The sequence below is a fragment of the Python bivittatus genome, unplaced genomic scaffold (assembly GCF_059951505.1).
Source record: "Python bivittatus isolate LINGU-HERP-01145 unplaced genomic scaffold, Pbiv_v1 ctg000190_np1212, whole genome shotgun sequence".
Lineage (NCBI taxonomy): Eukaryota > Metazoa > Chordata > Lepidosauria > Squamata > Pythonidae > Python > Python bivittatus.
In genome coordinates this window covers 6663080-6686409 of record NW_028277042.1, presented here as the reverse complement: position 1 = coordinate 6686409, position 23330 = coordinate 6663080, and the positions used below count along the sequence as shown (strand labels likewise).

Below are 23330 nucleotides of genomic sequence, written 5' to 3'. Positions count from 1 at the left end.
GGCTGCGGAAAGAGCTGGACCAGCTGAACCAAGACATTCAGAACTTGCCCTTTATTCTAAGGTCGGCCAGTGCCTTCCCCGTCCGGGAAGTCCCGAACGGAACGAACGCACAGGGGGTGACCGTCACCAGTTACGTAACAGTTCCCATCAAACCCAGTGAGTTGAGGGAATTAAAAAAAAAAAAAGACCCTCCCTCGTATGCAAGAGAACGCCCATACCGCCGCCGAACAATTGGAACTTTTTCTCGGCCCGGTGGAATACTCCTGGGGGAACTGAATTACATTTTAGCCCACCTCTATACGCCAGAAGAGAGGGGCCAGATTTGGCGAGCTGCGCTCGGGGCTTGGGAGCAAAGGAATGCAAATGTCCCAAATGCCCCGGCCGCAGATACTAAATTCCCTCTGGCAGACCCAAATTGGGATCCCAATAATGCTGAACATCGGGAGAACATGAGAGGAGTTTCCCCCTGTACGACTAGGGGGGTCATGGTTCCCCAACCGGGACCCACGGGGAACCCTTGGTAAACATCACGGTGGGTCCCACTGGCGAGGAACGGCAGTTCCTCGTGGATACCGGAGCCTCTCGAACATCGTTGTGCCAACCGATCCCAGGGATTGCGAAATCCCGGGGCGCGTCGGTATCGGTGATGGGGGTGGGAGGTTCTCCGGTCAAGGCAGACGTACTGGAGGGAGTGAGACTGGAGTGGAATGGGAAGGAGGTAACTGCAGATGTGTTACTGATCCCACAGGCAGGGGTGAACTTGCTGGGAAGGGATCTAATGGGTAGTCTAGGAGTGGAGTTGTGGAATGTGGAACAGGCAGAAAGGATGTGTTTGTTGCGGGAGGCGGACGTGGAGGTTGTGAACCCTGAGGTATGGGCAGGAGAGGGGGGGGCGGGTCGGTTCCGCATTGCCCCAATTAGCATCCCCTTGAAACCGGGGGTGACTGGTTTGCGGCAAGCCCAATACCCGCTGTCCCGGGATGGGAGGCGTGGGCTGAAGCCCATCATAGATGGGCTGAGGCGGCAAGGGCTGTTGGAGCCGGCTATGTCCCCCTTCAACTCCCCTATCTTAGCTGTGAAGAAGAAGGACAATAGTTACAGGCTGGTGCAGGATCTGAGGAGGGTCAACGATTTGGTCTTGGCCCGGACCCCGGTAGTGCCTGACCCCTACACTTTGATGGGGAAGATCCCTCCCGGGGATCGGTGGTTCACGGTGATAGACTTGAAGGATGCTTTTTGGTCATGCCCTCTGGCAGAAGAAAGTAGGGATCTGTTCGCTTTTGAGTGGGAAGATCCGGAGACTGGGAGGAAGCAACAACTGAGATGGACGGTGCTGCCCCAGGGGTACACCGAGAGCCCCCTCTTGTTTGGACAGGCATTGGAAGAGAAACTCCAGGGGTTCCGGGCCCCTGGGGGTTCTCGGGTGCTGCAGTATGTGGATGATTTGTTGGTGTCTGGAGAGAAGGAAGTAAAGGTGAGAGAAGACTCAGTGGCTTTATTGAACTGGTTGGCTGAAGAAGGATTGAAGGTGTCAAAAGGGAAGGTCCAATTTGTGGAAAGGGAGGTCAAGTATTTAGGACATGTACTCCGGAAGGGCGAGAAGTTGATTGATCCTTCTCCCATACAGGGGATAATGCAGTTGAAGCCCCCTCATACTAAAACGGAGGTGCGGCGGTTTCTGGGTCTAGTAGGATATTGCCGGCTATGGATAGATGAGTACATGAGCAAGGCTCAGTTTCTGTATGAGAAGTTGAAAGGATCATCTGACAGGGTAGAATGGACAGACGGGGACACAGAGAAGTGGGGAGAATTACGAAGGAGCCTGGTGACGGCCCCGGCTCTGGCTCTACCGAACTTGGCCCCCCCTTTCACCTATACGTTACAGCCCATCGGGGAACTGCCATTGGAGTGCTGACTCAGAGACGGGCTGGGAAATATCAACCAGTGGCCTTCCTGAGCAAAGCCCTAGAACCGGTGGTGAGGGGATGGCCGACTTGTGTGCAGGCAGTGGCTGCCGCTGCTGTGCTAGTGACAGAAGGGAAAAAACTCACTTTTGGGAGCCCCGTGATTGTCCATTCAACCCATCAGATCTTAAGTGTGCTTAGTCAGCAGGCGGCTGCTTGGATGACAGAAGGAAGGATGTTGAAATATGAGACAGTTCTCCGGATAAGTCCTGATGTGGTGGTAGGAACAGACAGGAATTTGAACCCAGCGGAGTTTCTTGCGGGGGAGCGGAAAGAATGGGAGCCGGCGGAGCACGAGTGCTCCACCCTGTTGCAGCTGCAAACAAAGACCCGGGAGGACCTGCAGGAGGTCCCGCTGGAGGAGGGTGAGGTCTGGTTTGTGGATGGGTCTAGTCGAGTAGAGCAGGGACAAAGGAAGTCAGGATATGCGATAGTGGCGGCGGAGGGAGAGACAATAGAGAAGGGGGCACTACCAGGGGATTGGTCGGCTCAGCTGTGTGAAGTGCACGCTTTGAAACGGGCACTAGAGTTGGGAAAGGGAGTGTCCCTCACCGTCTACACAGACTCGCGATACGCCTGGGGAGTAGTGCACACTTTCGGGAAAATTTGGCTGGAACGGGGTTTACTCACAGCTGCTGGAAAGGGAAGGTTGCAGGGAGGAAGCAGGTCATTGGGTTACAATTGAGGGGACCCCAGTAGTGAGCCGTGCTGACATGAGGGGGATGGTGGAGAAACTGCACGAAGGGTCTCACGGGGTGCAGGCTTTGGTAGACACTGTAAAGCTGTGGGAAGGGCCAACGGGGTGTTGAAGCAACATCTCACCAAACTGGGATTGGAAACAGGGCTACCTTGGACAAAGACACTTCCGGTTGCCCTGCTTCGAATGCGGACAGCCCCTCGCAAGGATGTGGGGGTCTCCCCATTCAAGCTGATGATGGGAAGACCTTTCCTGGCTCCAATGGGAGAGCCTATCCCCGAGCTAAAGGATGCCTTCCTGAGAAAGTATCTCTTGGTACTGTCACAATCTCTCTTGTCTCTAAGAAAACAGGGACTCCTCGCTCAACGGCCCCCCTTGCTGAAAGACCAACACCCCCACAAGCCAGAGGATTGGGTCCTGATAAAAACGTGGAAGGATGAGAAGCTGAAATCATCTTGGGAGGGACCATACCAAGTTCTCCTGACAACTGAATCAGCGGTTCGGACCTGACAGGGGGGTTGGACCCACTACCATCGGGTTAAGCAAGCTCCCGACCCCCGACCATGGACTGCCCAACCGGGAGACAGACTCAAAGTAAAACTTAAAAGGAACTGAACTAAGGCAGGGGAGGAGATGACCAACATAAAGGCGTAGAATTGGCACAGACAGCTTTGATCACTGGGGATGATCCCCGTGGGTGGGGGGGGATGTTCTATCATTTTGGGTCTTCTCCCATACCAAGACCCTGGACTAATCAAAGGCAAATGGCTCTAAATCTCTTGGGGATAACCAATGCAACTCAATGTGTATATTTCAACAATACCCAGAACCGTACCCCCATTGCCCTCAAAAGGTCCTGCTTTCACTTGTGGAGGGGTCTATAATATCCCTTACGCCTCAACCCCTCTATACCTACCTAAAGGTTTCTTTTTGTTATGTGGACATGAAGCTTACACCTATGTTCCAGCCTATAGTTCAGGGGCCCTTGTGCCATAGGGCGCCTGACCTCTCTATATGCCCTGCCTCCAATACAAGCGCACCCATCAAAAGAAGAAAGAAAAAGGGAGCTGCCATCTGATTGTGAGAGTGATGTGACACTCTTGTCCGAAACAGAAGCCATGGCTCTGGCCCTCTCCTTAGTAGGGGTTCCTGCACTAAGTGGAAGGGCTTACCTGGACCTAAGGAAGGTGGCCTGCCTCCTGGCTAAAAGTGTCAACCTTACATCCTCTCTCATTGCAGCCCTCACTGAAGAAGTCACTGAGATCAGGAGGGTGGTCATTCAAAATCGGATAGCTATAGACTATCTCCTATTAAGGGCAGGACAAGGCTGTGAATCTTTTCAAGGTCTTTGTTGCTTTAACCTAACCAACAATAAGAATTATGTTGAAGCAAAACTAGCCAAGTTGAAGACCTTAGCCTCTCGCATATCCGAGGATCCAGAGGGATGGAATTGGTCGTGGCTCACTAGTTGGTTACCTAACTTTGCTTGGTTAAAACAACTTTTTGTACTAGCCATTGGTTTCATTGCCTTACTGGTACTAGTATGTTGCTTAATGCAATGTCTCCCTGCTTGTGGGAATTACCTGTCCCAGTGTGTGAAGCCCCGGGTCCGGGACGAGGGAGCAATCCTGTTAGCCAGGTTTGAGGCCCAACAGAGGCGTGAAAAGAAAAAGGGGGGATTGTGAGAAGGCAGGGAGAAGTGAGGGCCTCAAACGAACCATGTTTGCTAAGGGAGAGCGCTGTGCACCATGGGGCAGCCTTGGGGGGACGGCAGGAGGGAGGATGGGCAGAAGGCACACTCGCACCAGAGTGGAGAGGGACGGCAGGAGGGAGGAAAGACTGCAGGCAAGAGGCACGTTCGCTCCAGAGTGAAGAGAAGCGGCAGGGGGCGGCTGTCGGGTCAAGTGGGGATTGGAATGTGTATGGCGCTGATTGGATTCGGAAAGTGGAATGTCTGCGGTTTTGCGGTTAATTAGCGGCGCTCCGGGGCGGTAAAAAAGGTGAGATTGTGAGCCAAGCCCTCGTAGGAGGGGGAGGACAGATAGGGGGTATAAAAACCTGTCAGACCGTGCTTCGGGGTTCCTCCATTGCTGCGGGAGGGACCCACCTTTGCAAACGTGCCCAATAAAAACTTCTGTCTACTGGACAACCGAACCCGTGTCTGTCGTTTTCTGACACTTCCAAATACTTCCAAAAGCATTTGCTTGCTTAAAGCCCCCTCTCACCATGTAGTGAGATGATTCACTGTTTATGATGTATCATTAAACAGGCGGATCTAATATCCAGTCTAGAATTTAAGATTCTAAAACAGTTTATTTTTCTTCTGTTGATACAACAGAACTTAGAAGACAGGCAGTATATATGAGTCTAGCTGGAGTAGGGATTCATCCGCCTTCATCTAGTGAGTAGGGATCAGATTCTTGCTAATGTGTCATATTGCCTTTTTGAGAATGTGCATTGATATAACTTTGTTGCTAGAGGCTAGGGGTTCAAAAGAATTCTGCCATGAATCTAAATCTAGATGGGAATGAATTTGGGAGTTTCATGCAGGTGAGATCTACAGTGGGATGAAAATTAACATCCTCTGAACATCGTGATCTCTGCTTTTTCTTCTGTTTGGTCAAAGGGGGCAGGAGAGGAAGCAAACCTAGAACATCCATCCATTTGATGGTTATTTTAATGGGAAACTATCAAATTCACACTTCCCAATCCACCACAAATTTCAGTATTTGCAAGTTTAGAAATTGTATTTTGTATACTCCTATAACACATGTGTATATTAGAGGAAAAGTGTACACAAAAATGCATGTATCAGTGAAAAGAGATATACAAAAAGGGGAGAATTGTTTGCACAAATATCACACAAGACGATACACACAAAAATTGCTTATATTATGGAAGGCAAATGAAAATGCTTATCATTTTTCACATTGGCCTTTTTAAATGAGAAGTTAAATGGGATGCAGCCAAATTTATGAGACACCAAGGAAAACTGTAATATACAGGTTTAGTCATCCTGATTTATCACTACCTGTGGTTGATAATTCTACACGTATACTATTGGTTGTGACGTATAAGTTGACTTCTTTCCCAAATTCTACATTACCAACTGTGTTTTATTTGTTGTCATATGCCTTTTTTGATTAATTTAGGATGGATTTTTTTTCCTTCAACTTTCCCCCAGGCCTTGGGCTAGAGTAGTTGGTAGACCCCTCGTGAGATGCTTGATTCAGTGATATTGGTATTCCCTTCCCTCCCCCTTGAATTTCTGTTGTATGATCTTGGTATTATTCTATTTTTAACTGACTCGTTGTATGCTGGACTGAGTCGGGCAGGCTATACCTTTAATAAATAAATAAAGTTGAAGCAAAATAGTGGATATTTCGCTTCAGGTAGAAGGAAACACCTTGGTTTTGCATGGAACAATATTTCCATTAGTTCTACACATAATCTGCCTGGAGGAGCTAAAGGAAAGATAGGGCTGAGCTGAGAAAAAGAAAACTCAGGGAAGGGACTGTAGAGTTTTTGGCTTAGTGTAATAGAACAGTAATCAGGGCCAATCAAGGAGTTTAATGTAAGCATCATTTTGTCATGGCCTGAAGGAAATTTGGCACAGGCTAGCAAAGTCAATGAAATGACAAATTACAGGACGCGAGGGCCATATTATGAATGCTTCCAATAGATGAGAAGAGAAAATTGGTGCAGGGAAATATTCTATGCTGTACAGAGAGAAAAGAAAGGTTTTTTGCTTTGTTTTTTTTTTTCATTTTGGTGGGAAAATAGTATCTTTGTTTGTGTCCCCTTGGAATATCACTTCTGTGTCATTCTGAAATGGCCGCTCCTTTGAATCACCAAGCCCTTTAAAGAAAATGAGCTTTGGTTGAATGTGCAATGACTTTTTATTGCCTTTCTTCATTTTCAGCAAGCCCAACTAACTGCAAGATTAAAAATAAAGGTTGCAAGCATTCCTTATGTGATTTATTTATAGTCATACTGTATGGTTAAAAATCAAAACCAAAAAAAAAATTAGGACATTCGTGGTATTAACCATGGTAATTCATGGTTAAAACACAGACAGACACACATAATCACAGCTAAATTTTTGGGGCAGTAAGCCAACAGATAGTGACACCCCAATCATTTCCCAAACCATTTCAATTAATTTCCAGAAAGCTAATAGAGTTGGAATTAATTTAATTTCCAGAGGAAGGCTATTCTACATAATAGGGGCCACCACTGAAATAAAAATGTTTTCACAGCACCTCATACCTCATAAATGGGGTAAGCCACGAGCAATATCTCCTAAGATGTGCACACTGGATGGATCAATTCTGGTGGAGAAGACACCCTTGACAGCACCTGGCAGCCAAGCCATGTAGGCCTTTATATGTCAAAAGGAGCCCTTAAGACCTAAAACCATAGAGAACTATTATGACTTATCTCATACATGGGAAAGGACAAGGGAGGTTCTGTCCAGTATCCTGAACCACCTCTCTGGGTATGCATGGAGGGATGAACATTTACTGCACTGGTCCTTATATCTGCAATCAGTGAAATATTGTAACGAAAAGACTACAGACATATAGCTATACCCTTTTCATTCAGCCATATTGTTTCTGACTATAATAACCTCTTGAGCACTGACTCACAAACTCGGTGTCTTGCAAATGTGCGAGCTTCAATTTCCAGTATTCTTAGCAACAGCCATAATGGTTCAGGAATTCTGGGAGTTGAAGTGCACAGATCTAGAAATTGCCCGGGTTGCAGACACTGCTCTAGAGAATGATACTAAGCTTTAGAACAGGGTTCCTCAACCTTGGTGCCTTGAAGATGTGTGGACTTCAACTCCCAGAATCCCCTAGCCAGCCATGCTGGCTGGGGAATTCTGGGAGTTGAAGTCCACACATCTTCAAGGCACCAAGGTTAAGGAACCCTGCTTTAGAAAATTGGGATTTTAATAGAAAAAGCCTGTGTATATAGATAGGATTTTTGTAGCAGATACTATCCTTCAGTAAGGAGAGGGAAATGAGAATGAGGATGAAGCAAGTAACATTAGCTCATTGGTCTTCATGGTCTTCCCGTGCATGACAATAGTCAGTAACCCAGAAAAGGGTTCTCTAGGTTTCTCTTCCCAGCTTTTGTCAAACTCTTGGACAACTAGGCTAAAAGACATGTAGTTAACAAGGCTGGGACAAAGCTGGAACTAAAGGCTTAATCCTATTTCTCTATGATAAGCACATGGTCAAAAAAATGTCTTGGATGACTTTGTGTCCTCCATTCGAATGTTTGTCCAGAGACAGTCCTCTGTTTGAAGGGCTGCCAGTCTAATCCCAATTTCAAAATAAAGAAGCAGAAGATGTGAGAGCAGAGGCCATGACGTTCTCCATTAACTGAACAGTAGACCACCTCATTACAATCTTCCCCACTACGATGAAAACGTATTTGTATTTACAGTTGTACCTCACATCCATACATAGAAATCATACAGTACCTATAAAACATCTCAACATTATGTTTAAAACTTGTTCTATTTTGTTGTTGTTTGGGGGGAGGGGATATGTAAGTGGCAAACCTGTGAAAAGTACACATTTTAAGAAAGGTTATAAAATATTTTTGAACTGCAATGTTTAAGCCTCACGAACCAGGTTCACAACAAGGATGGGATAGCTTTGGTTTCTTCCCAGCATCTCCTCACTCAATCAAAAAGGACTCCCCTCCTTGTTGTTTGTGAGAGTATTAATATATCACAAAATCAAACACCAAAAACTACATCTAATTAATTATATGCAACTTGTGTTCATCATTCTTCTGACTCCAATTCTAGCTCTCACCTCCTTCCCTTAACCAGGTACTATGGCACTGAGGTCTTACAGTATATTTATGACTTACTGGATTTCATGTGGTTTTTGCAAACCACCTGGGAAGCTTTCTGGAGGAGCAATAGAAATATTTTGAATAAAATGATCCCGAATCTATAGACAACATCTTCTAGATTTGAACACTCCCACCACGCACTAAATTCAAACCTGCTGCTAAATCTCCTCTGGCCTAAGCTATGAAAAATGAGCACGCGAATATAATTGGGTTTCCTTCTCTTAGACAATTAGCATGAAAATCTAGCCTAAATGGTTAATGTGGCAGAACTCCTTCACAAATAGACTCCCCTGTCATGGGTAGAGATGTAAACAAATACTTCTGCTGAAACAATATGACATTTATTAACGTGATGTTTTTGGTGGACTTCCTAGAACCCTCCAACATGAATAAACTGCTGAGGGCCAGAGCAGGGTCACTTTCAACAAATGCTGGAATTGTGCAGTGAAGGATATAGTTGGGGGGAAAAAATAGGTTAAAAGGAGAGGAGAATCAGTTACTCACTAAAACTCTATTAGACTGTAATAATAAATAATGTTGAACGTTGGGATATTAAAACAATTCGTTCTTGGCAAAAGTAACAGAGGCTTCTATTCCCCTCAGTACCTCTGCCTTTAGCTGCATATGTCTTCTCCACTGTGGATTTTTTAATATAGCATCATGTTCCTGCAGGTATCATAAAAATAAAAAATAACTCAAAGAGTATTAATTCCTGTAAGAGCACTGATTAATCCCAGATGTGAGCTGTGCATGTAACTCAGTGTTAAGCGTGTGCAGGTGCTGACAGAGTAATTCCAGAGCACCGCACGTGTTCCCAGAACACAGCTGTTTCTGAACCCTTCTGCTGGTTGCTTCACCCTCTCTGCGAGGTTTTCCTGCCTCTGGGCACAATTAAAAGCTGCACGCTGCATTTCATCAGGGCAGCGTTAGGAATTGAAGCTGAGCAAAAACAAGGCAATTCAAAGCAGGAGAAGAGGGTGGAATAAGTGGACAGGATGGAGACCCTTGCCACACTGGCATTAGCCTTGCTACCTCCTCAAGCAAAATAGTGCAAGGTTGGCACGTCGCACTCAGATTCCAAGACAAAAACAAGCAAATGTGGATGCCAGTATAATTTATTGTTATCCCTCTAGAGCCTCTGGGAATGGACAGCCATCAAGCTTAGTAAGTGTGTAAGTAAATAAATAAATGTTTTCATTGTCAGGAGGTGGGCAGAGAACTCCAACTTCCTGAAGAAGGTTAAGATTAGCAGGATGGAGGAATATCGAAAGATCTGTTCTTTGCCAGCAAATAATATCCACCAGCACTACCACCACTTTCTCCCTGTTTCCTTCTTTTTATAGGTCATTTCCAAGCTGCTGTAAATAACTGTCAGCCCTACCAGGTAGACCATTTAGGAACCAATGCCATGTAGGTCAGTACTACTGTTATTGTAACAACTGTAATAACAGAACCTTGCACGTCAATGTGCTTCCTCCTGTCCTTCAGGACCATTCCCTCTTCCCACTACAATAACCTGCCTTTCGAAGATTTGCAAATGAATGAAAAAAGATTGTGAATTGCATAAAGGATCTGAGTGAGGGCAGGAAAAGTAGCTTGGCAGTGTGAGCTGGGTGCCCTTGCAAGTATTATCTTTGTATCCAAAGTGAACTCATAATAAAACACCCTGCACGCACCTACAGGTATGTTTTTCTCCTTGTCTTCAGTGTTTTGATAATGGCAAGTTTGAAGACAATCACAAATGATCATCAAACTCCTTTTCAGAGATCAAGGGGTAATTGGGATGGTCTGTCCTCAGTTACTTCTCTGCTACTAGTGTGATTAGGGAGAGATGAACCTCCTGAGAGACCTTTGGGTAGATTCAGACCAATCCAGAATAACACAAAGGAAAGAATGATCATGACAAATAATGAGCAGAGCTTTCTCATAACCACTGATGATGCCCTATACGTCAGATGCTGATAGTTGGGAAGATAAGCACATGGTACAACAAAACTCTGAAATGGCAGAAAGTTTTCTCCTACTATGGTATTGAATTTTGTAATACATTTCTAGCCCTCTTCTCAGGCTATCCCCTGGGTGGTTCTGCATGGATCACTTTCTAATTGACAAGGGCTCTAGAGCAACAGTTATTGTAGCCAAATTTACCTTAATGGCCCATATGATTCAACCATAATTAACAGCTGAGTGAACTACAGAACACCTTACTCAGGTGATCTAACATAGGGTAACAATCGTGAAATGTAGTTGGTAGCTCATCTGATTGTGATCTGTCCCAGGTATATAGCAAACAATTTAATTTCCATACTTTATTTCAATTTATTGTTTTAGTGTTAGTCAGGGACCACAATACAATATATTTACATTTATTAACATTCAGAAAGTTCTGTTTTCTTTTTCAGCTCACTGCCCCAGGCAAGATTCAAGAGCTGAAGCTAAAAACTAACAAAATCGGGCAGGGGTCCATTGCAGGAGGGACAACAGATTAGAGATAGGAAACAGGTTTTGCCTGCATGGATTCAATCCAGGAATTTCCAGGAATAATGATTAGGTAGCGAGTGAGAGGAAGTGTGTCAAATCTTGGAGAATCATTGCTAGTCAGAGTAGACAATATTGTACTCATAGGCATCCGGGGGGTGGGCAATGATGACGTGGGATGACATGATCATGCCGGTGCCATGATTTGCCAATATGACACAAGTATGTAATTGTGACATTTGTGTGGTCACATCATCACATGCATGTTGTCATTTGGTGCTTTGTTATGGATACTCCTGGTTGGGCTAGATGAATCATCTGATCTAGTACAAAACAGCTCCTTCGTAGTCCAGCATTCTGTTTTTAAAACCGTCCATCACCACCCCAGCTTGTTATTGGTATTCCCAAGCAGTTCACTTTCAGTAATACACCCTTCTTCTGTGCAGAGGTTTTATTTCATACATATGTCTGTGTGTATTAAAGGAATGGGGATAAATTCATTTGATTCCCATTTTAATGTGAACTTCTGTGGGCGGTGTATTAAGTTATACTTTGAAATTTGCTCTTTTATGATGCAGCTCTCCAGGTATATTAAAAGATATGTATTAGGGAATAGTGCACACAAAATATTGCATTATGTTAGTGAAAATAATGTTCAAACACACTTTGTATTAAAGGAAATTGCTGGCCGAAAAAAATGCGTCTTAGGCGACATGACATTAAAATGCATATGCTGGGAGAAATATGCAGGAGGATGAATGTCAATATTTTTGTGCACTAAAATCATCCTAATGTGGAAATGAGACAAAGCAAGTTAAGATTGGAAAAAAGAGTCAGATGGATGAAACTATGAAGATATATCCAGGTACATAATGTCAAATATTATTACATCTTGTACCAAATTCAGTTTCACATCAGAATGAAGTGTCTTTCTTTCACTTCTTTGGTTTTCCCACTGAATTTGTGACCAATTGTGGTAGAATTAACCAAAGCTTTTTTTAAAGAATATAGCAAACCGTTTTGCTTATGGTTACACGCAGAGGGAGCAGTATATATATGGAGCAGTAAACATGCTATTTCTGTTAGAGAAGAAGAATTAGTAAGGTGTGGGCAGAAATCAATAGTCAGCTAGTTTGCTATCAGTAGCATTGATTACAATCAATCTCCTGTACAGATGGAACTGATCAACACAGATGTTTATTTACAGTTCTGATACTCTGTCTGCTCCCATATATTACAATGATTGTGCAACCTGGATGGAAATCTGGACCAATAACCCTTTCAAATCTCTGGCTGGAGATGATGAGAGTTGGGGGTATGACACGCAAAGGGAGGGCAAAATAGATTGGAGAACTGCTTTTGAGTGTGCTCTTTTATTTCTTATACTTTTATCTCTAGCAACTTTCATCCTGCTTAGCCTCGGTTATCCCATCAGAAAAATGCAGGTCGTATTTATAGATTTCCTATATACACATTTACAACAAACACACACAATGGAAAGACAAATCCATTCTAGCAGAATATCTGAGTAATGTGAACTAAATGCAGCAGTTGGGATCTGTGCACCCTGGAGTTATCATTTTGATTTTCAACAAAAAATCTGGACTACGAAAACCCTCAAATTTTGTCTGGCATTTTTTGCTAATAATGTTTTTTATTGTTATACTGTATATATTCACCTGATTATAGCCAAAAGGCCAAGATGCAACCTTATATTGTGCAATCCAAAATGTCCCATTCATTTCTGGTTCTGTGAGTGAAAATTTCTCTTACCTAAAGAAATAGGAATGTTTACAAAATCTCTCTAAATAAAGAGAGCAAAGCTTTGAACGTTTTCTTTTTTAAATTTGCAATAGCCTCAAATCCAAAGCAAGAACTCCTCTTTGCTAAACAGGATTTGCCAAATTACTGAAGAAGGAAGGGAGGGAGAGAAGAGGAAGGGACAGAGGGAGAGTGTAGATTTCAAATTATAAGACTGGCTTTGCCACTGTTCCACTGTAATGGAATTTGGCATTTTTTTCTGGTCATTCAAGGAAAGGGAAATTTCCAATATTGCATAGTTTTGCAGGATTTCCCCCCCCCCTTTTTTTTTTTCTTCTAAAGCCCCATATGCAGCCAGTTCTCCCAAGGAAATCTTGACAAGGATTGGCAAATTTCATCATCAGGTCTAAACAGCAGCTTTGTTTCAAAATTGTATATATTTTTGATGAGAACTAGGAATCTGAACTTTGTTGTTCCCTGTTTCTAGTTGATTCATGCAGGGATGTATGTTATAAGAGTCTTGGAACTGCCAAAAACCTCCCTCCAAAATGTGTAGTGTACCATGAACAATCCTCTTTGGGCTGTACTGATCTTGATGGTGAAGAAGATGTTGAGTTTTTAAACCCTCTTTCAAGCACTGGTATTATTACCCTTCAATTTGCCTCTTATCTTACAGAGAATATGTGGCCCAACGGCTTAGTTGCCAATTAGCTTCTTTTACCTAGTTTCTGCCTCTGGATTTCCGTGCGATATAATATCGATTGGAGCAGAGATTGTAGGCATTCCTGTAAAAATGCTATGTTCTCACAGAGCAACTGTAAATATAAATATGCAGATGTGGGCTATCCAGGCAGAAGCTCTATTGACATTTACAGAGTGTTATCGACTGCAGTTTTGATTGCCTAGTATACAGCTTAAAACCCCCACTAATTGCTTTGTTGATTTCAAATGCCACAATAAAACTTTAAAATGTTTCCAGGCATTCCACGGTCTTGCAGATGGAGTGAGGGAGAGCCAGACTCAGCCCTCCAACAGAACATGTCCCCCCACCTCACCCCACCCCGGCTTTTCTTTTTAAAAAGGTAAACCAGTCTACCTGTTCACTAACGCCCAAACGTTGTAGGAATAACAGCAGCCGCTTTGATTGTTATTATTTTATTTTTATTTTTTTGCTATTTGTACCTGATCCAGCATTCAGGACATTAAAATGTGTACAACTACATCTGGCACATCAAATGGGGGAGCAGTTATCCAGCTTCCTCATAATCAGTCTGACAAGGTTTCCGTTTTGCAACAACAAAGTCAGAAGATTCACTTTGAAGGGAGACAGATCGATACGGAAGGCAAGTGTACGCTGATGCATAGGCAGAATGCTCCCAGGAACTCCCTGGTGGAAAGAAAATGTGGGACAACATTTAGAGGTTGGTTTTCAAAAGCCTGGTATAGACAACCGTGCACATGAATAATGAGAGCCAGGACTGGGGAGTGTGTGTGTGTGTATTTAGGCATACGTAGGTTTTCTGCACATGCTGTTAAGATGGTTTTGCATCCTCAATGCCAGGCAAATATTTCTGCAAAACTAAACACATTTTGCTTTGCTTGTTTTTGTGTTTTTTTTTAACGCAAATATCATGCTTCATGTTCTCCTTTCTAATGTAGGGTCGTAACACGGAGGAAGATCCTGTTGGGAATTAGTCAAACATGGGGAGAAAGCAGTGCTGGATATGCCTAAAGGGGTGTGTGTGTATTTATATCTGAATTTTGCAGGTCATCTAAAAGTCTGAAGAGGGCATTTTAAAAACATTTTATATAACAACAACAAAACATCAGCTAGCAAGAAATTCACTGAATGAACTTCCATGGATGTGGACAGTAGCACATAAGGATGCCACAGAATTTCAATGAAATATCAGCAAGGAAACTTCTACATCAGAGGCAGTGCTTAAGATATAGACAGATATAGACCAGTTTCAGAACATCCTGAAGTTAGCCGCTGCTCCCACACTTAAAAATCACTTGTTCCCTCCGCTCTGTTCTGAAACTGAAACCAATAAGTTTCATCAGTTCTCACATCCGCTTTCACCTTCGTACATGTTAATGAGAATGCAACAATATTTTCAGCTACTTTTTTTTTTAGTTGAATAAATAAGTATAGGGATGCCAATTCACAGGCCATTAGGAAACTGACCTGAGTGGGGAGGAGAGGAATGAGTATTATATGGCTTAGGAAAACTCTGAGATTGGCAGAAACCACCAATTGCTTGGGGTGGGGAGGTAGGGAAAGAGAATAGAATGGATTGGCTTAAAAAAAAGGGTATGGTTGGTTGGTTGCTACCCAAAACAATCTCTTCAACCTTCGATACCTCTTGAAAGTTCATTTTAACCTTCATTTACATACTGATCCATCAGACAAGAGCCATATCTTTACTAGATAGGTCTTTCCACAGAAATAGTGGTATTGCTGAAACTCAGAACTGGTCAGTCCATAAGTAGTTGAATGTAGCTGAGTCACATTTCCCAAACAGATAAAGAGCCATCCAACAAAGTTTAATCTTTTTTTATAATCCTAATTCATCTGATTAACTGTATTTCTGTGCTTACCATGTCTGCATGGTTCCTGTGGTTGAGGAAGCAGACTCTGACACCTTCATGCATGCTTAGTTGTTGGTGGTTTTAATGCTTGCATTTTGGAGGAAATGTGGGGGGGGGGGGAGTCTCATTGGTAATGTACATCTGTGGGATTATGCTACTAACTTAATACAGGATCTGCAAGTATCACACTTGGTCTTTTGATGGATTGGTAGGAGGTCCTCTCCAAAAAGTAGTAGGTGGGATCAAGATAAAAGTTCACATTGAATTCATTTCAGTTACATTTCAATTTCATCCTCCCCCCACCCCATCCCCAACTGACAAAACATTCCATCATAGAACATCTTGACCACAAAACAGGCTGCTCCGATCTTAGAATGGCTATTATAAGTGTTCTGGAAGTGGTCCAACTTTGAAATGAGAGGGAATGCTCGAAATGGCCCATTTTGAACTTGGACCACTTCCAGAGCATTTGGAATGGTCTGGTTTGAAGTTGGAATGACCCATTTAGAGTCAGAACATTACATGATGGAATGTTTTGCATACCCTTAATTTTTCTCTTCTGTTACAGTAAACATTACAATTTGGTAACAACTTTCAGAAGGCACTTTGGGCACATGGAAGTCCCATGAAGATTTTCCATCTCTGCTTTAACTTCTGTTTTACTTGCCTTTGACCAAGGAACCAGCCAGTTTTAAAGTTCAGATCTGAAACCATCCACAATTACTGACAACAAATGGGTGTCTTTATTGCAGATACGATGGTTGTTGTCCTATTTTCACAATTGCTGTCTGTACCTGCAACTCCATGCCAATCAAACAGTGTAAGCAAAGCACATTATAATGGCTTATTAAGCAAGAATAATTTTGACAAATCACACTGTGATGTAGAGAGTGAAAAAGAACAAAGTACCATACACATCACAGGACACATTCTCAAAATCTCATGTACCACCCTAAAAAAAGAAAAAAAAAAACAGCGACAACAACACAACCTCAGCTTGAAACATATTTCAAAATCTCATAATAAAATGAACACATTCATTTGAATTGAAAACACCAGTGAATGCTTTGAAAAGGTACACAAGTATTTTGAAATCATCTCTGTTGATAATCCTAATATCAGTTATCAAAAAGCAAAGTATGGATTATGATGAGTTCTGTTTGTCCATCACTATTTAGAATCAACAAGGTTATGTGCCAAAGACATCAAGCCGACCCAACAACTCACAAGTTATTTACAAGACATAGATTTTTTTTCATAATAATGAAAGCCACACATGACTGCTCATTTTATTTACAAAGCTTTATGGGTCTCTCTGTTTTCATAAGAGTTGAAATGTACAGGAAATCAGAAAAAATGGTCTTGAAGACTTTTCCCTGGATTGGTTTAAACCAGTTACATTCTGTTTCTATTTCTAATTTTCCATACAAACCCAACATGAGACATGTTTGTCTGATTTAGGTGATAATCACTCAGGAAGCATTCAGCCATTTCAGCTTCCTTGACCACACTGATTTGCCTTCGCTTCTACACCGAGCTCAAAGTGAAACTTTCAGTGTTAAAACCACAAAGGTAACTGAAATTATATAACATTATTTCATGTGACTCAGGGTGAAGCAGGCAAGTTTCACATGCAAGAGGGGTAGAAACACTGCTCTGGTGCATGAGAATCAGATTCAAAGGTGGAAAATAGAGCATCTTCAGGCAGAAGAATCATCTTCACTCACAAAATGGTTTGTGAAGCCCAGGAAAAAACTAGAATTCCATAGACGCATCTTCTCCTGTTGTAGGGCTAATACATCTTTGCAAATATATTATGTAAATATTGGAGCATCAGAACAATCTTAAGATTGACGCTGCCACCAGAATCATACCCATCAAGATGATAGACCTTTGGCTACTATGTTGTATCTGCCAACATCCTAGAGACATCTAGTTAGCCATTCTGGTGAAATGAATCATTCATTTCATCCTGCAGGTATCTTGCTATGTTCTTAACTGCATTCTTCTACATCTATTCTTTCTTTGGTGCTATTGGGGTATTTATTCTCCAAAAAGTATCCTTAAAAAAAAAAAAGAAACACCCTCTACTTTTAGTTAGAGCCCACAGCAAGGTCCTAGGTTGGCCTGTTCTGTTCCTAACATCTTTCTACCTTTTTTAACAGGCTATTCGCTTTTTAAAAAATGGTTAGATTATACACAGCGGCACATTTAAAAGTCTATGAAGGGATGACCTTATCTCTTCTTAGGGCATAGAAGGTTTTCCCCATTTAGAATATAATCACTTGCAGTATTATAAATAATAGACCTTCAGGTCAGGTGGCTTTAAAAATCTAGTTACCATGTAAATACTTTCAACCACTTTCCTAGGTGATGATCAGAAAATCTCTCTCTCTCTCTCTTTCTCTCTCTCTCTCTCTCATTGTTAATTTAGTTGAATTAAACCAATTGGTTAAGCTTCTCTTGTTTCTTCATTTCCTCCTTTCAGTTAAAACCTGGAAATCTGGTAGAAGCTGGCTGTAGTGCAGACTGTAGTCTGTGCTGCACATGTTGCTGGTTGATTTGAATGAATCTGACAGTTGCACATGTTCTCTGTTTGTGAAACATAGTTTGCAAAATCACCATTATTCCCACCTGCCATTTTTCCTTAGTATCGGAGTCACGCAGCAGCCAGCTTTGCTTGGGGAACCAAGCTTTTCATCACAAAGCTTTGGATATTTCTTACATCTCAAACCACTGAGTAACCAAGAGTGGCTCCAATTCAAATTAATGTATTTTTGTTTGAAGTGTTGTGTTTTTGGTTTTGATTTTGTTTTGTTTGTGTCAAGCAAAGAGGATAGGCGATAGTGGGATCTTTCTGCCTGGAAAGTGAAATAATTTGATGTGCTGTGGATGCTATACACCTTAGGGTGGGGCAGGTGCTCCATTTCTGTTGGGCTTCTGGTAACAAAAGGCTCTCAGAAGCATCTTCTGAAAGTTGTGAAAGCAGGATGGTGTCCCTGATGACGTCACCAGAAGGGGCCCAAAAGTCCCACGCCCCCCCCATCTTTTTCGTTGTTGAAAGCAAACTCTATTTGTCCAGCTTCATGTAACACATGTCTGTTGCTTGCTACCTATTCAAAAAGAACCAGAGATCTGTGCCACTGAATTACTGGCTCAGTTTGGAAGGGGAAAAAAAGACAGAGAAAATTGCTGCAGCTCGGCGTGGTGCTGATGAAGTCAGTGGTGCAGTACTGGTGGACTTCAAGGGGTTATGAGAGTCCCTCAACCACCATGTGGGAAGAATAAAATGTTCTACTAAACACAGTGGGAAGTACCTCTGAGAAACTGCTCAGTACATCTGCTACTTTGCTCCCAGCTTGATCTCCTTAAAAACAAAACAAAAAGAAACTGAATTGACATGGGAAGGACCTCCATCCTATCCCCTTATCTTTTAAGGAACTCGATGGTGGATTCTCATCCTTGTCTCATCGTTTCTCCTCCTTTTCTTTCCTGCTTTGGAGTTCTATTTTATACATCCCTCTGCACTTTGGTGAAGCCATCCCAAACACACCCCATTCTGGTGTGTGTTCGTCTCAGCATGCTCGCACAAATGCGCACCCGTTTGCTGTGTGCTTCTCTTTTTCCTCTGCTGTTGCTTACGTTCTCCCTCTGCCCGGACGCTTGCAATAAACGGGGATAAATAAGTGATAATGAAAATCGGCTCTGCGCTAGAGAGAAGAGGCAAGTTCTGGCGTCTTACGCGTGTTGTTTTAGAATGTTAACTGAATAAGCCACAAAGTATGCAGAGTCTGATTAAATTGCCAGAGTAGTAAATCCTGGCTCCCGTTGGCCTTAACACCCATTGCATAAAAGAGACATTGTTATGCTGCGTGAAGAGATCCGAGGTTGCATTCAAAGGTCAGAGTGACACCACTGTATAGCCAAGTGTTGTTTTGCATTCTTTGATAAACAAGGTTAGGCTCTCACAGCTTTGACAAAGAGACTATCACATTTTTCCCCCTTTCTCTCTCTCTCTTTGCTACACAGCAGTGATTTGCAGCTCTCACTTTCAAGGATCTTATGGGAGGAATTAATTAGACTTGGAAACAGGGAGTTATCAGAGTCCACTCACCTAACCTTCAAGAACCTCAGAAAGATGGCCAGTAAAACCAACCCGGTGTTGGGGGGAAACTGTGTCACTTTTCTCATTGCTTTGCGTTTGGCAAATACTAGTAAAGGAGGCTCTTCAGTGCCCCTAATTGAAGTTCTGATGGATGATAGGAAAAGCCAGATTTGGGGCTTATTCATCTTTCTTGCTGCTGGGAAGGCACGTGTCTTTTATGAAAACTGAATTTCAGGGTCCCTGGGTTTTTTTTTTCCGGTGGGGGGGAGATCTGTTGGTTTCTGAAGGCTACTTTGAGGAGCAAAACCAAGGAGTTTTGTGGCAAATTAAAGGCAATTAGGGCAAGGATTGTCAGGAGACCACTTTGATTGTCATATCTTCATATCTGTACTTCATATCTGTACTTGGTTTGGAATGAAATTTATGTAACTCTTTCTCCCCAAAGAACGCTGGAAATAGTTGTTTAGTAATACATCTTGAAGTTTAAAGTTCTCCAAGATTCTGAGAGTGACTTTGTTCATTGAAATCTGCCTACATCTTTCCTCCTTACTAATTTAACTTATTCATTAAAGCCCTTTAAGTGGGTGGAAGTGAACTTGGTTTCCAAAACATATTGATGCTTGGGTGAGTCAGTCCCAAGTAAGACAGTACTGGGACAGTTACTGTAAATGCATCCCTGTTTGTGCATTTGATTTTGTATCTTATTACACAAATAGTATTTTAAAAGCCATGTGTAATACTGTAGCAAAATTTGTCTTCCCACAATTTCCCACAGTTGTTGTTTTTTAAATTATTTTTATCCCGTTGTCAAAGTGTTTTAGAATTTCTTTACATATTTTTTTCAGTAGGGATTTCTCTGTCTGTCTTACAACTTGCAAGTCACTGAATGGTGCTAGTTTTTATTTATATGTTTGTTTGTTGATATTCAGCTTGTGTGGCCATACGACTCACAACAAATCTGGGCACCCTTCAAATTGAAGACAATCATAAAAAGAACGTATATCAAAACAAACAACATGGGTTGGTAACTGAGGACATGAATCCTCAATTATTAAAGCCACTTTGGCCCTATGCTCATGGGGATAGCCAGGTCTTCAGAGGCCAATAGTGTGTTTTCTTCTGAAGGTTAAAAAAAAAAATCAAAAACATTTTTTTTCATCAAAGTCAATGAGAATGGTGGAATTGGAGAAAAAATACAGAATATGTTTTGAGCCTAGCCCCAGAGAAGAGCAATAGAATTTTGAACTGAGTGCAATCCAGATTGTACTCAGTGACCCCTTCTCTTGCTTCACTCGCTTAAAACCCCATTTGCTAGGAGATTAGAGGTATGTATTCCTTAATTGTGCTGTGTAAAAGAGTTGTAAAAACCATGGCTACACATCAGAATTCCTGAACACAAGGCTCTTAAATGCACGGAACACCAGCAGCAGGAGCAGATATCCTCCTGGTAAAAATAAATCTCCTATGAGTCAGGCTTGATTCTTGGTGGCTTCATGGACATGTCCATGTAGTCTTCTTGGCCACAGTACTGATGTGGTTTGCCCAATTCTTCTTCCAAGATTTTTTTTTCCAACTTCCCGGTCTAGAATACAGATTCAGTGAGATGATGTCCCATCCAAGTATATTGCATAACTTTTGGAGATCAGCCAAGGTTCTCCTAGAGCTGCTACTTGTGGTAAATTTGTATATTCACACAGTAATTGCCCAATTGAGAGGTCATAGAGTTTGATGGGTCACTCAGACCATTAGGTCCAGCCCTCTCTTCTGCATGTCAAAACATTCCCAAGAGAAAATGCCCAATCTACAAACACAGTCAGGGAAGAGGAGACTACATCTTTTGTAGGATTGATTCCAATGCTGGAATTTCTCTTACTCTTAGGAAACATTCAACCAGAATCAGCCTTGCTGAAACTTAAATCCACCTTGTATGCCCTGGCTCTTGATCTTCTTTTTATCTTCCTTTGGATATCTGAAGATAGCTATTATAACTACCCAAAGTCTTTCTCAGGGCAAAGCAGACTGAGTTCCCCCCTCAATCTGTCCTTAGAGGACTTTGAGTTTCACTATCCTGGTTATGTTTGCTAGCCTTTTCTAGACCCATCCCATGTTGTCTGAATCCTTCTTAAAGCATGATTCTTGGACAGAATATCCAATGTTTAAGATACAATGTAGAATATTATCATATCTATCAATTCAGGGTTTTTAATTTGTTTTAGTAACTCATATCACACTGCTCGCTCATGTCTTGTCTATGGTTGACCACAATTCCAAAATCCTTTTCACAGTTGCTATTACCAAGTCAGATATCCCCCATCCTAGATCTGGATACTTAATGCCTTTTAATGTATGCAAGATTGATTTATTGAATCTGCCTGGCCTGGAGGACAGAGGAGAAGATGGGGAAGAGAGAGTCTCAGGTTTGTACACCCTGTCTTTAGAACTTCCTTCCTTGCTTCCCTGATCAGCATCTGACAGCAAAGGAAGAATTTAAACATTTATTTACAATTAGCTCCAGAAAGTTTTTCTTCTGAACTATGAGAACATAAGCTGTTATAAGGGTGGTTTTCCAAGTAGCAATCCAAGGAAATAGGAGAGTATTCAGAATGAGATACCTTTGTGAGGCCATAAATCAATGCTTGAGTGATAGTATATTAAATGATAACCTTGTCATATTTAATGTCACACCAGAAGAATCTATTGAGGCATTGTTCTATCCACAGTATCCGCGCGGGTGAATTAACTGAGTGAATTGGAACTTGCAAGCCGCAGAAGTTGCAGGAAATAAACCAACTAAGCATTACACCATAAAAATCACACACTCTTTGTCTTCTGCCAGCTTACTTTCAGGGTTTCTCAACCGCTTTACTCAGTCTGGCTGCTGCTGGTAGCTTTGCAAAGATGGGAGGTTCAGACAAACGCATTTAAGCTGCGGGAGGCTATTGAGAAAACAACGTCCTTGATTCAAATTCATTACTCATCAGTAAATAACATTCCTGCTTCTGTCATTAGTAAGGACTTTTTTTTTTTTTTTAATGCCTTCAAGTCAGTGTTGACTCCTGGCGGCTGCTTGGACAAGTCCCTGAAGTTTTCTTGGCAAGATTTCAGAAGTGGTTTGCCATTGCCTCCTTCCTAGGGCTGAGAGAGAGGGACTGACCCAAGACTAGCAGGGTTAAAATTGCCTTCTTTCACTTAAAAAAAATTATCTTGGCCATGCAGCACTTCGGATTCAAAGGGGGAAAGGTGTTTTGGTGTGTGCGGTGTATGCACCTACCACCTGTCTGCTGCTCCTTAAAGAAGTGGTGTCTTTTTCTAAGATCACTCAGCTGCCCTCTGCACCTGCAACACGATCCCAGGAAAAGATGCATTTGGCTTATGGAGAAATATGCATTTGGCTTATGGAGGCTACGGGAATGCCTTTTCTCCTTTCAGATCCAAAGCCCTGCGCAGTCCTGGTGATGTCATCATGGCCTAATAAATAAGCTGTTCTGGTGCTGTTTCTGCTAACAGTTTTTAATTTTTTAACAATTTAATTAATTAATTAATTAAATTAACAATGTTTATTGTTATTGAAGTTTATACATTTCCTGGCTGTTTGCTACCCTGTGGATTCTTTCTAAACTTTCTTGCTTCGCATCAGAGTTGGGATCTTTTGATCCTTGGGAATATCCCAGGCACCTTTAGGATCAAATATCTTCTCCCCCAGGCCCCAAGATTGGTAAAAGGGTCTTCCTGTATTCTGTTTTTATTTATGTATGATTTTTTTGTTTGTCTATTATTATTAATCTTGCATGGCTTGTTATTCCTTAGAGTGCAGTGCTAAAAAGGAATTAAGGCACTTTTGGGGGGAGGGGAGGATATT

At 42.3% G+C, this 23330-nt stretch overlaps 1 protein-coding gene across 2 annotated transcripts in view; it reads left to right on the top strand.

The window, feature by feature from the left end:
- The window catches only part of WWOX (WW domain containing oxidoreductase), a 567948-nt gene that overhangs the window by 484255 nt on the left and 60363 nt on the right, over positions 1 to 23330 (top strand). Inside the window, exon 9 of one of the 2 annotated variants that reach the window (XM_088135993.1) lies at positions 3006 to 3498. The exons of the other annotated variant lie outside the window; for it this stretch is intronic. Within the exon in view, the coding sequence (XP_087992119.1) occupies positions 3006 to 3101 (96 nt within the window). The 3' untranslated portion in view covers positions 3102 to 3498. Of the gene's footprint in view, positions 1 to 3005; positions 3499 to 23330 lie in introns of those variants that run through there. 2 annotated transcript variants of the gene reach the window in all.